This window comes from Ictalurus furcatus, chromosome 10, assembly GCF_023375685.1.
Source record: "Ictalurus furcatus strain D&B chromosome 10, Billie_1.0, whole genome shotgun sequence".
In the NCBI taxonomy this organism is placed as follows: Eukaryota; Metazoa; Chordata; class Actinopteri; order Siluriformes; family Ictaluridae; genus Ictalurus; species Ictalurus furcatus.
In genome coordinates, this window is record NC_071264.1 from 1,609,531 (window position 1) to 1,626,515 (window position 16,985).

General features: G+C 39.5%; 2 protein-coding genes across 3 annotated transcripts; both read left to right on the plus strand.

The window, feature by feature from the left end:
* Positions 1-1,489: 1,489 nt before the first annotated feature.
* On the plus strand, positions 1,490-6,017 carry LOC128613655 (zinc finger protein 239-like). 2 transcript variants are annotated; one of them, XM_053634660.1, is made up of 4 exons: positions 1,490-1,710; positions 2,844-2,920; positions 3,009-3,100; positions 4,349-6,017. In XM_053634660.1, exons 3-4 carry the CDS (start codon positions 3,035-3,037, stop codon positions 5,207-5,209), a joined length of 927 nt encoding a protein of 308 aa, XP_053490635.1. In that variant the 5' UTR covers positions 1,490-1,710; positions 2,844-2,920; positions 3,009-3,034; the 3' UTR covers positions 5,210-6,017. The 2 variants fall into 2 exon arrangements, with proteins under 2 accessions (XP_053490635.1, XP_053490636.1); XM_053634661.1 differs by having other exon boundaries at positions 1,490-1,706.
* Positions 6,018-11,113: 5,096 nt separating this feature from the next.
* On the plus strand, positions 11,114-13,757 carry LOC128613855 (E3 SUMO-protein ligase ZBED1-like). Its single transcript, XM_053634992.1, has 3 exons — positions 11,114-11,231; positions 11,292-11,582; positions 12,235-13,757. Exons 1-3 carry the CDS (start codon positions 11,114-11,116, stop codon positions 13,254-13,256), a joined length of 1,431 nt encoding a protein of 476 aa, XP_053490967.1. The 3' UTR covers positions 13,257-13,757.
* The last annotated feature ends 3,228 nt before the right edge of the window (positions 13,758-16,985 follow it).

Sequence of the window (16,985 nt, forward strand, 5' to 3'; positions counted from 1 at the left end):
TCGCCTACATCAACTGTGAGTGCCCTATATTGACGTTTTGTGATTGTGTTTTCAGTATTGGTGAATATAAACATACTAATTGGAGGAGTCTCTCCACAGAATATGTGACTTGAGACATCCCTTGGATTTGAAGAGTACTCTTCAAATCCCTTGGATTTGAGTGACTGCACACAGGGACAATGACGCTGTGGGAACTGGTACTAGTGCAGGTATAGTAGCTTGTAACGCCAACTGAGAAGTTTGGTTGTTGACTGAACTGTGCGTCCCTTAATGTGCTCTGTGCTTCTGGAGCAGTCTGTATTGCTAGCATTATTGAAGATGATGGGCAGGGCAACTGTTGAGATATAGGGAAGTGGGCTGAGTTGGCATGGAGAGACTGCGATGGTGGCCGAGTTGTGTCTGGTGATGCTTGAGTCACTGGAGTAGTCACATTTGTATCATTGCTAAGCAGCGAACTGACCAGTTTGGCCACTTAAAGACCAGATTCTGCTCTTTTCAGCTTGTGCTGTCTGTATAACTGGTTAGATAAGGCCTTCTTTGCCATGAGAGCTTCTTCCTAAGCAGTTGGAGCCTCTTTAGCTTGAGTTTGTAGTCTCTGATATCTTATTTCTGCCAGCATGTCCTCCTCCATTTGTTGGAGGAGGTCGTTGAACTGCCACGATTTTATTTTCTCCTCCAGTATGGCTGCCTGTCCGCTTGTGAATGCAGATGCACCATGAACACCAGACATAATGGAAGGATGAGTGGATTTAGAATGAGAGCTGGCTTCACTATGGGATGTTTTCCTCGACTGACTCTTGTGCTGGATGTGACAGCGGGAAGAAGCAACTGGAGGAAGGTCCACAACAGGTAGGTAGCCAACCTCAAAGTCACCCAGGTGGGAAGGCAATTTGTTCTGTCTTCTGGGCCGATCCATGGTCTCTGATGCATCGCTAGCTGCAGTGTTCATATTGTTTACTGTTGCTGTATCCGGCTCGAAGGACCATTCAATGTGCGATGTGCACCTTCCCACATTTACCTGAGTTAATTGATTTCAAAGCGGACAAATATGAACAGTGATTCCGGTTAAAGAATCAGGCACTGGAGGAAGTTTATCTTCTTTGAACCTCTATTTATTTTCACTTTGCAGGCAGTCAGTGACATCCATTAACAATATTTCTCCGTGAACATCTATTCAGTAGTGCTCACACAGATGCACAGTTGCATATAATTGTGGAATGTTATGGGACGTTGTGTAGTTGTGGTGTAGTTTGCATAAATGCACAACATATAAAACAATCTCTGGAGAGCGCAGGTAAAGCTGTTACTCATATCACTCTGTCAGCAGCAACTGTCATATCAGACCCTCGGAAATATTAGATATTACGTACATTTAAACTATTTACATTTAAAAGGATTCAAACTACTGAGTTAGTCAAATCTATAACTCTCATATTCCGGAGGCGACGCGAAGAGATGACGTCATCTGTAAGAGGCGATTCGAACGTGGCGGCATTAGTTTAAAGCGCACTGCGCATGCACGCCCTTCCCTACACTGCTTTGTGCGCGCGTGTGTGAGTGTGTCAATGGGTCGAGGTGGAAGATAAAGAACCAAAACACACACTCTGACTCTTTAAATCAGGTTCCAGTAAAACCCAGATCACTTCACGGACCCTTTAAACATCCTGAAATCACCAGACCGGAAGTGAGGGACTCTGTGGAAACCGGTAGGTGAGTAAATAAAATAATAACAATAATAATCCAAATCAACTCACCTGTGCTGGTTTATTTAGCTCATAGCTGATAGCGCTTAGTGATAACACGTGGTTTATAAATCTATATAAATGATGTATCATGTTCTAACCTTTAGTTTGAGTTAGTGAAGAGTAATCAAAGTGTGAGTGTTGATGGAATTGAATATAAGACAGGATATACAAGACAGGAACACAATTACACCGTAAGACACAACCACCAGAACAAAAGAAAAAGAAAACAAGAAACAAAAACCAAGTCCATAAGGAGGAAAAAGCAAGAGACGAAAAACAAACATGTATACAACATATTTGTATGTTCCGTCTTTCTACTTTGTTTTCTGAGACATTTAAAACTCTGAAACAGTTTCAGCACCTCACAGAGAAAACTATGAAAGCAGGACTGACAATTTTTCCATTTACAAGTATGAATATGATCTTATTTAGAAGGAAGAGAAACTACAGGCCTGGATAAAGGATCAGATAAACTGCTTTGTATTATTCTTAACAGTCCAGTGAGCACAGAATTACATATCTTATCATAGCCCTTTGTTGGAATTTAACTCCATGATTATTAGTGAAATATTTATTAGACAAGAAATACCCATTAGCCTCTAACAAATCATGAATAAAAAATAATACCTTTGCCATACCAATCGCTTTTAAACAGAGATTTCTATTAATCACTACCGCCCTGTTGTTCCAAAGAGTGGCGTTATGAGCGGAAAACTATGGATAAATATCGTTTTCCAAAGTAACGTTACTTATTTATGAAAATTTTACACCTCCAGAGGAATCTGAATCGCATCTTAACACCAAATCAAGACCGCTGTTATTTTTGAAAATATGATTTGGAATATGATTCCATACTGAATTTGTCTTTTATTAAATATTCTCTAAGTGATTTTATTCTGAATGAACCAGGAAGAGATTCAAAATCAATGGCTTTCAAGCCTCCATGTTCTTACTCTTTAACTATATGGAATTTATGCAAATAGTGCGTTTTATTTTTCCATATAAATGTAAATAAAATTTAATTCAGAGTTAATTACTTTTGGGGACATATACTGTACAAAGCTTGAGATAAATATTTAAGCTTGTATACTCCCTCAGTTTTGGTCAAGAGGATTCTGGAGCTTCCTTCCCACACGGGCTTCGACACTTTGATACTCTGCGTAACATCACTAAAGGTGAGTTCATCTGAAACATCCCACCTGAGCTGCTCGGTTAACAGGTTCGTGGAGGTTCTGGAGTCATGAATCTGTGTTTTTCTTCCAGTGTCCTGATTCTTTACACCTCTTATAATGAATGAGTCCAGACGCCACTTTTCAGGAAAATCTCCACAGACTCCTGCTGCTACTGGCTCAAAGGTAAAGTTTAGTCATGTGTCTGATTTCTCTTTACATTTTTAAACTCTGAGAACTTACAGTTGTGCCCAAAAGTTTGCACACCCCTTGCAGAATCTGCTAAATCTTAATACTTTTAATTTTACATTATGACTGCCGCTTGCGCTTGATCCATGACTCTCACGCCAGTTTGTGCATATGTGTCGGGCTTGAGTATGTTAAAGATGTGTATATATAGTGTAATTCGCAGGTTTTTTTTTTTTTTTTTTTTTTTTTTTTTTTTTTTTTTTGAAAGCGACACGATTATAGTCACCAAAATCAATGTCTTATTTCTTTATGGAATGGTGCAGCGTTTATTATAAATGATTTATCCGTGCACATAAATATTACAAAAAGTTATGTCTTCGTAATCTTTAAATAAAAACATTAATGTGCAGTGACTCTTCTCCGAGGATGTGTACGCTGGCGCTGGTCCGATCCCTCTCCTCCTGCACCCTGTCATAAACCGTGTGTTTGTAAACACAGCCACTTTCTACGATCCAATCAATAACCGATGAATAAAAGCAAGTCCCGCCCTGCAGTTTTTGTAAAGACATTGCAATACGGAAGTAAGAGTCGATTGTAGGCGAAAATGGGGTCTTATTAGGGTTTTATTTAGAATACTTTGGGGTTTTTTTTGGGTGGAACAGAAGATGTATGCACATGTTCAACACTAATGTTTATAGTTTCGTAGCAATTCACAAAAATATACATTAATGTTCTAAAGTTTGGCATCAGTGTTATTTCAGATACATCTCTAAAACAAGTGTAATATGATTCTAGTGTTATAGACTTTAGTTTCTGAATAATAAACTTTACTATTGTTTCTGAATAATAATCCACGACAGTGTGGGGTGATTTTCACTGTTGAGCAGAAGTTTGTAGTGTGTTGTCTGAGAGCTCTTCTCTTGTAATCCATTGTATTTGCAAACACTGAAAGTTCCATGTAGATTTTCCATAGTCTAAACACATTTAGGGCTTCAGCTTGAAAAAACATTGACACCCAGAGCAAGAGCATCTTTGTATGGCTAGTCTCTGAATTTTATAAACATAGAAAGATCTACATTAACTCTTTCTGTGTGATCAGTGATGAGAAATGATGTGCAAGTTCAACTGCCATGTTCGTATTTGCTCATGAAAATGATCAGTCACAGTGTTTTTGGCTGCAATGAATGGAATTACATTACAAATCTAAAACGATTTAATCTTGGATAATTTTATTGTGTTTTCCAGATGTACCACTGCTCAGACTGTGGGAAGAGTTTTACTAAAAGTCATCATCTCAAAGATCACGAGCGGATCCACACAGGAGAGAAGCCGTATCGCTGTGGACAGTGTGGGAAGAGTTTTACTCGTCAGCGTAATCTCCAACAGCATAAGCACATCCACACAGGACAGAAGCCGCATCACTGTGGACAGTGTGGGAAAAGTTTTACTTGCCAGCGTAATCTCCAAATACACGAACGGATCCACACAGGAGAGAAGCCCTATCACTGTGGACAATGTGGGAAGACTTTTACCCAACTATGTATTCTCCAACAGCATGAGCGCACTCACACAGGAGAGAAGCCGTATCACTGTGGACAGTGCGGGAAAAGTTTTACTCGTCAGCTTAATCTCCAAATACACCAGCGGATCCACACAGGAGAGAAGCCATATCACTGCTCACAGTGTGGGAAGAGTTTTACTTGCCAGCTTAATCTCCAAATACACGAGCGCATTCACACAGGAGAGAAGCCGTATTACTGTGGACAGTGTGGGAAGAGTTTTACCCAACTGTCTAATCTCGAACAACACAAGCGCATTCACACAGGAGAGAAGCCGTATCACTGCTCACAGTGTGGGAAGAGTTTTACTTGCCAGCGTAATCTCCAAATACACGAGCGCATTCACACAGGAGAGAAGCCACATTACTGTGGACAGTGCGGGAAGAGTTTTACTCATCAGAGTACTCTACAACGACACCACCGTATCCACACGGGAGAGAAGCCGTATCACTGCTCACAGTGTGGGAAGAGTTTTACCCAGTTATGTAATCTCCAACGACACCAGCGTGTCCACACAGAACAGAAGCCGTATTATTTTTTCGATTAATCCGATGGGGGAAGGGGTGTCAAACTTTCAGTACTATTATTTCATTTATTTAAAATAAAAAACAAAAACTGAGTTACAAATATTCAAACTTCATAATATAATATAAACTTCAGAATATTATATATATTACAGTTGCTATCAGAATGATTCAACCCCCATTACAAATCAGGTTTATTGTCAGAATTTACAGACTTTCAGCTGTTTGCGATGAACAAATCAAACAAAAGCAATTAAAATAGTTCAACACAACAAATGCTTCAAGTGGTTTCCCCAAATTCAACTGAAAATGCAATTTATAATGACTTCTCCAGTCTCAAAATTATTCAACCCCTTCATGGCAAGCATCTTTAGAACTTAGTAAAGCACCCATTTGCTGTTATGACCTGCTGCAAATGAGATGCATAGCCATACACCAGCTTCTGGTAGCGTTCCTGAGGAATCTTATCCAATTCCTCATGAGCAGTGGCCTCCAGTTCAGTAATATTTTGGGGTTTGGTGCTGCAACCGCCTTCTTCAAATCCCACCAGAGATTCTTGGGGTTCAAGTCAAGTGACTGTGATGGCCCTGTAGAATCTTCCAGAACTTCTTTTGATGGCTTCCTAGTTTCTACCCCTATCCAGTTCAGGTATTTCATGTGTTCCAGCTCAAGCACATCTGGTGCAACTAATGAAGCCCTTGATGAGTTTAGCATCAGGTGTGCTTGACACAATACCTGTTTTGCATATTTGTGCTGTTGTGAGGGATCCTATTCAGGGGGTTGAATAATGGTGAGGCTGGAGAAATCATTATAAGTTGCATTTTCAGTTGAATTTGGGGAAACCGTTTGAAGCATTCATTGTGTTGAACTATTTCAATTGCTTTTGTTTGATTTGTTCATTGCAAACAGCTGAAAATCTGCAAATTCTGACAATAAACTTGATTTGCAAACCTGATTTGGGGGTTGAATAATTTTGATTGCAACTATATACGTGTGTGTGTGTGTGTATGTGTGTATGTATGTATGTATGTGTGTACATATATATTTAGGACTGTAGTTTAATCAGTGCTTTTTTTGTGCACCCATAAAGAGAGAGAGAGAGAGAGAGAGAGAGAGAATTTTTATGGGTGCACAAAAAAGCACTGATTAAACTACAGTCCTAAATTAATAATAAAATCTCACTTTCACTGCACCTTATGGTTTCTGTTCCTCACTGCCTTTAGCCGTATTGTTTTTCTTGAATATAATTTGATCGTACCATTTTAATTAGACATTGCAAATAAGGTCTGCAAGTTTCAAGTTTATTGGCATTATATGCTGTATTTGCATGATATAGTGTAACTACTGTTGTTTATTATAACAGCTCGCTCCTGTTATAATAAACAACAGTAGTTACACTATATCATGCAAATACAGCATATAATGCCAATAAACTTGAATTAAACTAAACATTTTAAGCAACTCACACCCCCAACCCCTTGCAGACCCTTTAGCATTTTGGATATAAACGTAAGTTTGTGCTCGTGCATCACTGTTGTGTGTCCGTGCTGCACAATGACTGCTCCCAGTGTGGCAATAGTTTATAATCTCCAACAGCATAAGCACATTCACACATGGGAGAAGCTCACAGTGTAAGAAAAGTTTGCGTGACTGGAGAACCCTCCACAGCCACAGCAGAGTCCTACAGGACAGAAACAGTACCTCGGACAATGTGGGTGGAGCTATGCTCATTCAAGTTCATTAAAGACACACAAGTGCACTAACATAAAGCCATCAGATCTTGACATGTGAATTTGTCAAATTAAGATAATGTTTTTAATTTTCATTTTTAAAGGGAGGTAAAGAGACATTCAGGCATAAAACTATAAAATTATATTACTTGTCATGGACTCTAGTATTCTGTTGCATGAGACTTTATTGCTTACTCTCTGGGTTTTAGCAGAATTCATGATTTTATTTAGTTTTCTTGTTTTTCCCCCAAACGCTACAATACCAAGCATGAAATCCACATATTTAACCAGTGGGAATGCCCACTTTAATCGACCAATCCAGACCTCTGAGTGAGACACATGACTCTGACATCTCCCTTTCACATACGACTTTTCATTTTAAATGATTTGTAAATGCAAGCTAGAATTTGCTTTATAAAATGTCGCGTTGTGAATATTATCGAAGTGGACACCTTTCCAAGGCAACAGAAGATGGTTGTGGGAAGAGAACATTCTTGTCCAAGTTGCTCCGTCTTTGCAGCGTCCATTTAATTATAGCTAACTACACTGTATGGCCAAAAGTATGGGGATGCTTGACCACCACACCCATATATGCCCTTTGAACATCCTCTGATGGAACGGCATCCAGTCCATGGTCTCTTGAGCCCAATATTCCTGATATTGTTTTCAGATTTACTGCAAACCTGACCAGGATAACACACTTACACAGTAAGATCAACAAATGGATTTTTGTTGTATATATGTTCCTTTAAGAAGTAAGAAAATGTATTTATGACCTGCAAGTCTTAATATAACATTCATAGAGTTCACTGTGTGTGGTAGCCAATAAAATGTGATTAAATAAACTAAGGGACGTTTTTATTTGATGTGGAGTTTATAGTACAGGATTATTAATATATTAATCATCAGTGTGCAGTAAAAAAGATTGATCATAAATTTAAAACCTCTGCTTCAGTGTCACTATTCGAGAATATGTTATTGAGGAGCAGGTCATGTGACTCTCCAGAGAGTTGGTCTTACCTCAGTGTCTCCACTTTACAGTGAGGATTCTCCAGAATCAGCAGAAAAACATTTCACTCCTGAGTGTCCTAGATTATTCCCAGTCTGGAGGTTTCTGAGCACGGAGGCGAGAGCAGTCCAACTTCTCCCTTTAATTGAACCACATCTGTTACTGAAGGAAATAAAATAATACGTAATGAACTAACATTAATGCAAATTATCAGCTCCTCAAAGCTTTCACTCAATGTACCTTCTTTTTTTTATATATATAAATACCTCAAAAAAAAGGAAATAAAACAAGGTAAAATTTGTGAAAATGTCAACACAACTTAAAAAAAAAAAAAAAAAAAAAAAAAAAAAGGGAAAATTTATAATTGGCATATAATTGTAATTTTATTACAATTGAACTGTTTGTGCCACCACTTGAATGAAATCTTTTACCAATTCACAAGTATTTTGCATTTTTTATACAGCACGTGTCTGCTTAACTGCACTTTATGTATAACAAAAATAGATGCAAAGGAAGATAATACTTTATTAATCCCCCAGACAGAGAAATTGGGGAAAGAAAAATAACTGTTAAAAATCCAAAGAGAAAATAAAGGATTGTACATATAACTATAACAACGTTATAAGTTGCATTTTCAGTTGAATTTGCAGAAAGCACTTGAAGTATTCGTTGTGTTGAACTATTTCAATTGCTTTTGTTTGATTTGTTCATCACAAACAGCTGAAAGTCTGTAAATTCTGATAATAAACCTGATTTGCAATCGGGGTTGAATAATTTTGATTGCAACTGTATTTTCTCTATTTAATCCGAATATTACTATCAAGTCACACTCCCACTGCCTGACTACATCTGACCTTCTTGTGTCTCTCACACCCTGCAGAACTGGCATACTCCAGGTGAATTTCTAATGAGAGCTGTTTCTCCACCCAGTTCACACTTTGAAAGTTCCCAGAATGCCTCGCTGTCATCAGCACAAGGCCTCAGTGCTCCAATGATGAAGCATGAGGTCATGCTGTGGCAGATGTTTGCTGCTGTTTCTGCTGCTGTGTGTTTGAGTGTTTTTCAGGAATCACAGAATGCACCTCAGTCCTGTGACTGTGATGGAGAAACAGATGTTTGCTGCTGGTGTCATTGGCGTCACCCCAGATGGAAGACCACTGGACTGTTTCTTTATTTTTGGAAGCAGCAGAATTGTTTGATTTGGTGTCAGAGCCGCTGCTGGTCCTGTTTGACTTTACAGCATACAGCTGTGTAAGAGAAACGATTTATTATCGCACTATCTGGTGTCACCCAGATGAGGGTGGGTTCCCTTTTGAGTCTGATTCCTCTTGAGGTTTCAGGGAGTTTTTCCTCACCACCATCACCTGTGGTTTACTCATTAGGGATCTAAATCTACAAACTGATGCTGCCAGAATGAAAGAAATGGGCTTTCTACAGGATTCATGATCATTCTCTAGTGCATGAAGTGCAAACTTTTCTGAACAGAGGAGGTGACAATCGTCCCAGTGGAACCAGACTGCTCAGTGGTCAGCACTGGATGTGTTTGATTTGAGGAAATATGACCAATCAGATGAATCTTCTGAGGCTGCTGCCAGTGGTCAAAGCATCCAGAAAAGCTAAGTGAGTATTTTAACACTGAAAAATGGGTACAGTATGAATACAAAATATAAAAATTACACATTAAAACACTCTATTCAACTTCTAGTTACAGAAGTCCAATTGACAGTACCACCTCCCTCTTTAGTTGTCAGTTTTTACTATCTTTTAGTTGAGCTGATGCTGGTTCTGTGTCGGAGCTTGTTTGTAACAGCACACTGCAAGTAGCTCATAGCTCCGACCTTAGTGAAAATCAGTTACCGAAATGTAGTTTTTGTGACATTGGCGATATATAGAGAATCTACGAAAATATCCATCAATAGACATTATTCCTTAGTCTATTATCTTGTCCTATGATACGTATCACCATATCACACAGCCCTATCTGTCTGCATTTAAATCTCCTCTTTACAGTAGCATATGCTTGTAGGAATTGGTTTGATTTCATTCCGATTTGTTTCTTCATTTTGCTGCTGGTGCGACCTATCTCCTGCATGAACCTCCATCAATTCTGTAAACATAACAATCATTGAACCAGTGGCTTGGGAGGTCATATGACAGGTGGTTTTAGCTGGTCATCTCTGCTGTGATTTTGGAGATCTTCACGATGACATCATGTCCCAGAATCTTCTGATCAATACGGATACTCAAGTTCTTCATCATCCTTCTCTTGAAGCAGCTTCTCAGGGAGCTACAAAACAGACAGGGAAAGGAAACCTTTGATGAGACTTACATTTGAAATTTGGGAGCCTTTTCACAAATATAGATCATCTTATTTACTCATATATTCCATTCCATCACACTTCTTTGGATGCAGCGGGGGAATTTGAGGACCATTGTGGTAATGTTCTCGCTGCAATCATCAATTACAACCAATCATGTTTCTGAAATACTGAAACTGAGACTAAGAAACCATTGCCACAGTTATAGTCACTTGAATCACCAGTCACCAATCACCATCTCTATTCTGATGTTTGATGTGAACTAGGCCTGGACAATAATTCAATATCAATATATATCGTGATATAAATTTTTTCAATAATGGTGATATGATTTTTAAACACATTTCCGATATTTTGATATACATTAAAACATTGGCAGTGTTAAGCTAAGCTCCAACACGGCAAGTTTTAGCTATAAAATGAGTACCCTGACCGCAATACAAATGCGACTGAGCGAGCTTCCACAAGTGAAGCGAAAGCAGATGAAATAGTCGATAAGAGAGGAAAGACTAATTCAGTGGTATGGAAGTGGTTTGGCTATCTAAGCTCTGATAAACTTCAGGTTTCAGTGCGCTGCAAAATGTGTCGGAGAGTGGTGCTGACTAGCAGCTGGAACACATCAAATCTGTTCCACCATCTGAACAGTTCCACCCGATAGAATATTCTGAGAGTCAGAAGATGAGGCATCATAAAGGTTTAAGCCAACCTGTCTCTGAAATATCACCGCGACCCATATCCCCATCACCAGCTGTGTCAAAAGAGAAACCGATGCAGCAAATGCGGATCGCTGCATTCATGCCTCATGACAAACAGTCTAAACGATATAAAGACACTACTAAGGCTGGCACAAACTTTTTGGCTAAGGACATGATGCCGTTTAGTACGGTAGAAAATGTGGGCTTCAGGAAAATGATGTCCGTCATCGACCCCAGATACGAGCTCCCTGGCCGGAAATATTTTTCCCGCACAGCTATACCTACACTTTATGGTGAAGTTAGGGAAAGGGTGCAGGAGCAACTGAAGTCAGGGTAATATTTTGCGACCACAGCTGATCTGTGGTCAAGCCGAACCTCGGAACCATACTTGAGCCTGACGGTCCACTTTATTGACCAAGATTGGAAGCTTGTCAGCTTATGCCTCCAGACGGTTTACTTTCCCGAGGATCACACGGGCGAAGCAATTGCAGCCGGACTTACGGACGCGCTCGCCTCCTGGGGACTCAGCGAGGAGCGCCAGGTCTGCATCACCACAGATAGCGGGACCAATATCATCAAAGCCGCTGAGTTGAACAGATGGAGAAGGCTACAATGCTTCGGGCACCGACTGAACTCCGCTATTGGTAAGTTATACACAGTTAATATACATTTGAATATTACGTTAAGTTATTTTGCTTATGGCATGAGGATATATTACTACAATCATTGCAGTAACAAATAGGCGATATGCTTAACACAAAATAGGCCTAACCTAAATGTAGCTTATCAGTGCTTGTATGTGTTTGATAGCTATTTTTATATTCTTTATATTTGTTTATAGTATGTTTATATTCACACAATTTTATGCTTGCTATGTGGTTGTTGCATGCCATGTCATAAGAAGTTCATTGAGCATGTGTTATAATGTGCATTTGATTTGATAATTAAAACACTTGAGTTGAGGTGCTCTGTGTTGTGTAGGCTATGATTTCATGTGATTTCATTCCCCCAGTTTAAGTGACTGAATAGGCTATTCATTTATTCTTTAATTAAGACATACATATTTGTATGGATTTATACGTACAGCAGTTATATTAATAAGATTCAAAGGTGTTTTACTGGCATGGAAACAGATGTTTACTTCGCCAAATCAGGTGTGAAATAAAAACAACAAAATGTACATAAGCAGAAGAATTGTGATTTTGCTGTAAGAATAATATGAATAAATCAAATTTTGTAGTCAAAATACAAATGAGAACTATATATTGCAATATTTTTTTCTCTCTCTGTGTACAGAGAAAGTTCACCAAGACAAGCGAGTGGACAGAGCAGTTGGGGTCTGTAAAAAGGTGGTGGCTGCCTTCTCCTACTCCTGGAAGAAGAAACGGGACCTTGCAGCTGCTCAGGAGGAGTATCACTTGCCACAGCACAAGCTCATCAGTGAAACCCCAACAAGATGGGGCTCCCGTCAACAAATGGTGAGGCGGGTTCTGGAGCAGAAAAGGGCCATCACAGAGGTCCTCTCAAAAGACAAGAAGACCAGGTCACTGGTTCCTACTTGGCAAGATGTGGACGTTTTAGAATCTATAGATGCAGCTCTAAGCCCGCTCCTTGAATTCACTGTTGCCTTGTCCGGCGAGTCCTATGTCAGTGTGTCATTCCTAAAACCAGTGATGCATCTCTTCAACACCTCCATCTTGAAGGAAGCAGAGGATGACACAGACCTCACCAGGACCATAAAGACAACAGTGATGGGATACCTGAATGAAAAGTATGATGACCCAGCCACGGATGATCTACTTGACATGGCATGCCTCGTTGACCCAAGATTCAAGCTTCAGTACACTCAGGAGGAGAAGAGAGAATACATCAAAGAGAAAGCTGTGTTGGAGATGCTGAAGGGAGAGAGAGCTGTTGTGGTAAGGGAAAAGGAGTCCAGAGAAGAAGCCATGGTCTCCCATGCAGCAGTGACACCAGCCAAGAAAACAAAGCAGTCTCTGGCTAGCTTTTTTTCAAACAGGTCCACCAGTACCAACACAGAAGGCTTGAGTGTACAGCAGGCAGTTGAGAGGGAGCTCAGCAACTACCTTCTGTCTCCAGATGCTGACAATGACTCAAATCCTCTGGATTGGTGGAAAGTCTCTCATAAGAACTTCCCCAGAGTAAGCCAACTGGCAAAACATTACTTGTGTATTCAAGCCACAAGCTCCCCCTCTGAGAGGGTTTTTAGTACAGGTGGCAATATTGTCACATGTAAAAGGGCATCTTTGAAGCCAGATAATGTAGACCAGCTTGTATTTCTTGCCAGAAACCTCTAGAGCCTGTCATAGGGTGTCATCAACCCCCAACAATGTCCCTGCCCCAGCAACGTGTAGTTGTTATTGCTCACACTTTCTGTTTTCTTCAGCAACTCTGAGCATTTTTCATATTTTTTTTTTATCCTGGCTGAAGCACTTTAATTTCAGTCTATAAGAATAAAATAATCAGCCTATGTTGTAGTTTAAAGTGAAAGATATTAATATTGACAAAGGTGAGTGTTTTATGTTTATTTGACGGTGACTTCACATTTCTTGTTTGTATGAAGGTTAAATTCAAATAAAAGGTGAACGTTCATTTATTTGTGCCATTTTTATTTCTAAATTATTATATAGTTTTATAGTAGGAGAAGTTTACAGAAGTTTGAAGGTACAGACATCTGTTGTGGGCGTCCTTGGCAGTTTTTCTGAGGATTTATATTGTTCATATCGATATCGGAATTATATCATATCAACTGAAATTAAGAAATATATTGTGATATACATTTTGGCCATATCGTCCAGCCCTAATGTGAACATTAACTGAAACTCTTGACTTGTATCTGCATTATTTTATGCATTGTGCTGCTGCTGACACGTTTGGCCGATTAGATAATTACATAAAGGAGCAGGTTTTCAGGTGTTAGTAATAAAGTAGACAGTGAGTGCCTGCTAAAAAAAACAATATCAATCCTCATAGAATTTTTCATGGTTATAATGGGAATTGTATTGGTTTTAATTCAAACTGTAATGGTCCCTTTGGGTCTCTACTGGTAATTTGTTGCCTTCTATTGGTGGTATGTTATGTCTAGTGGATACAATTAAGGAACAATTATGGCAATAGTTTTAATGGTCAACAGCTGATGGTTTGTAGTGGAAACCATTATAATTTCTGTGATGGTTTCTATTGGTTTTTTTTTTTTCAGCAGGGACAACATTTTAATTCCAGAACAATCCTGTTACCGTGAAGTGTATCCATACCGAACTTTTCTCCCATGTCATATAACGACTTTTCTGTCATATAACGACTTTTCCTAGAGCAGTGGAGCACTGGTCCTCAACAGGTCCGAGCTGGAGCATAAAGTGTCACATTAATTTAAGTGATACTGACAAAACAATACACACAGTACAGACAGAAGGTGATGCTGATACACTCACTGTTGATGCCATGTTCCTCAGAAGGCCGTAGCCCTTGAAGAGGAGCTTGGAAATTTCAGCCATCATTACTCCTGTAAAAGAAAAATATCTTTAACTGTCATGTCCACCATACGGATACTCATTCATTCCATTTTCCAACATTATTTCCATTTTCCTTTATGTTCAAAATGGGACACTTTGCTCCCAGTATAAACATTTCTTAAGTGTCTGATTACAGTAGGCCTTTAGAGATTGGACAATATAGTCATATTAATCAACTGAAGAAGCGGTTTTAAAGTGAACTGCATTTTAGCTACATCTACTCAACATATATTTCTTATTTAGGCTAATGAGAGTTCTGAGGGAGTTTTGTTTGAACAATTTCTTATTAGTCTGGCCTATTTGACTTCAATAGTCAGCACAACAGAGCATCTTGTTCAGCAAAATATGATTTAGTCGCTAACAGAATGGAGCAGTAAAAAGTTGAGTGCTATTGTAATAGATACTTAAGATTATTGAACTGAGAAGACAATTTGTTTTTGCAGTGTAATGAAGTCCAGTACTTACTTAATTTCGAGTCCAGAAGCGTTCCATTATGTCATAATTTCGCATGTAGGTTCAAGGATAAGCAAGGAAACCAAACTTGTTAGAACCAGCAAGAACTTTATTATGAAGCAATACAGGAGGTTGGTCTCAAGAGTGAGCACTGAAGAGTTGATCATAGTGCATGAGCTTAAAAACCCCAAGGGGGTGACATATTTGTCCCCTCTTATTGGCTAATTCTAATGTCTTACTCACTCCAACTCTCTTTCCACGAGATGTCTCCCAATCCATTTAATTCACCCATTTACCGTTTGTTATCTATAGCACATAAGGCCACTGAGAGTGCACCAGGTTAGGCTGACCTCCTTATCAACACTTGACACACATAACTCTCAAACATGTACTGTGAGTTTTACCTGTTAATCTATCAAGGTGTTTTACTTCTTCTCCTCTTAAGCAGTCTTCTACATAACTTGGTAAAAACTACATTTATTAGACAGACTGCCTGGAGCCTGCCTAGGTGATTGAATGTGTTTGTTCTAATCTTCTGATAGTGATGTGCACGCTCTGCTCTAAGTCCTAGGAATTATGTCCATTAGATAATAATGAACTTGTTTTACTCATGTCAAGTTGCCCATCACACATAGACCACAGTTCCTTCTCCGAGTTACATAAAGACCAGTATTATAAAATGTATTTTATGCATTATAAAATAAGAAAATACAAATGTATTTTCCACAATAATTAACCAGAAGATAAAAGGAACACCAGGTTCAGCCATGCGTAGCAAACACGCCTGACATTTCCCCTGGATAATTCTCATCAGCCCGTCCTTCTGCATCTTATCACAGCAACAGAGATTGGAACAGCTGGCTTATATGGATTACTGCACACACACACACACACACACACACACACACACACACACTTTAACCACCTGATGATGTACTTTGGAACATTACTGCTGAAGTATTGAACATGTGAGAGGAGAAAGAGGGTGAGGAAATGTTACATTCTTCCCATCAGAAATATATTCATCATTGCACTGCAGGACTTTGGACTCCCCTGGAAGAACACTGGGGAAGAAAAGAAGAAGAAATTTTGTTCATCATGGCCGTAATTAGTTAAAAGTACATCAAGGTGGGTAGCTCATTGTGCTCTACCTGTGACGATTAGCTCTTTCTTCAGGACAAGGTATGAAAATCTCAGCACAATTTCTCATCACAAGCATGGCCATAATCTATGGAACAGCAGCAGTTGACATGTTTATGCTTAGTTATATGTTATATAGCATTACATATAACATTAAATTCATCTGCCTAATATTTTGAAGGTCCCTCTTTTGCTGCTAAAATAGCTCCCTCCCATTGAGGCATGGACTCCACAAGACCTCTGAATACCTGCTGTGGTATTTGGCACTAAGATGTTAGCAGCAGATCCTTTAAGTCCTGTAAGTTGAGAGGTGGGATCCTCTATGGATCAGACTTGTTTGTGCAGCACAGCCTAGAGATGCTTGATTGGATTGAGATCTGGGGAATTTAGAGGCCGAGTCAACCCCCTGAACTCTTCGCCATGTTCCTTAAACTGTTACTGAACAATGTTTGCAGTGTGTCAGGGAGCATTATCCTGCTGAAAGAGACCACTGATATTAGGGAATACCGTCGTCATGGAGTGGTGTACTTGGTCTGCAGCAGTGTTTAGGTAGATGGACGTGTCAAAGTAACATCCACATGAATGCACGGACCCAAGGTTTCCCAGAAGAACCTTGCTCAGAGCATCACACTGCCTTTTCCCCCATGCACCTGGCCTCCACATGATTTAAAAGAATGTGATTCATCAGACCAGGCCACCTTCTTCCATTGCTCCATGGTCCAGTTCTGATGTTCACGTGCCCATTGTAGGCACTTTCGTTGGTGTACAGGGGTCAGCATGGGTGCTCTGATTGGTCTGCGACTATAGAGCCCCATATGCAGCAAGCTGTGATGCACTGTGTGTTCTGACTCCTTTATATCAGAACCAGCATGAATGTTTTCAGCAATTTATGCTGCAGTAGCTCTTATATGGGACTGGACT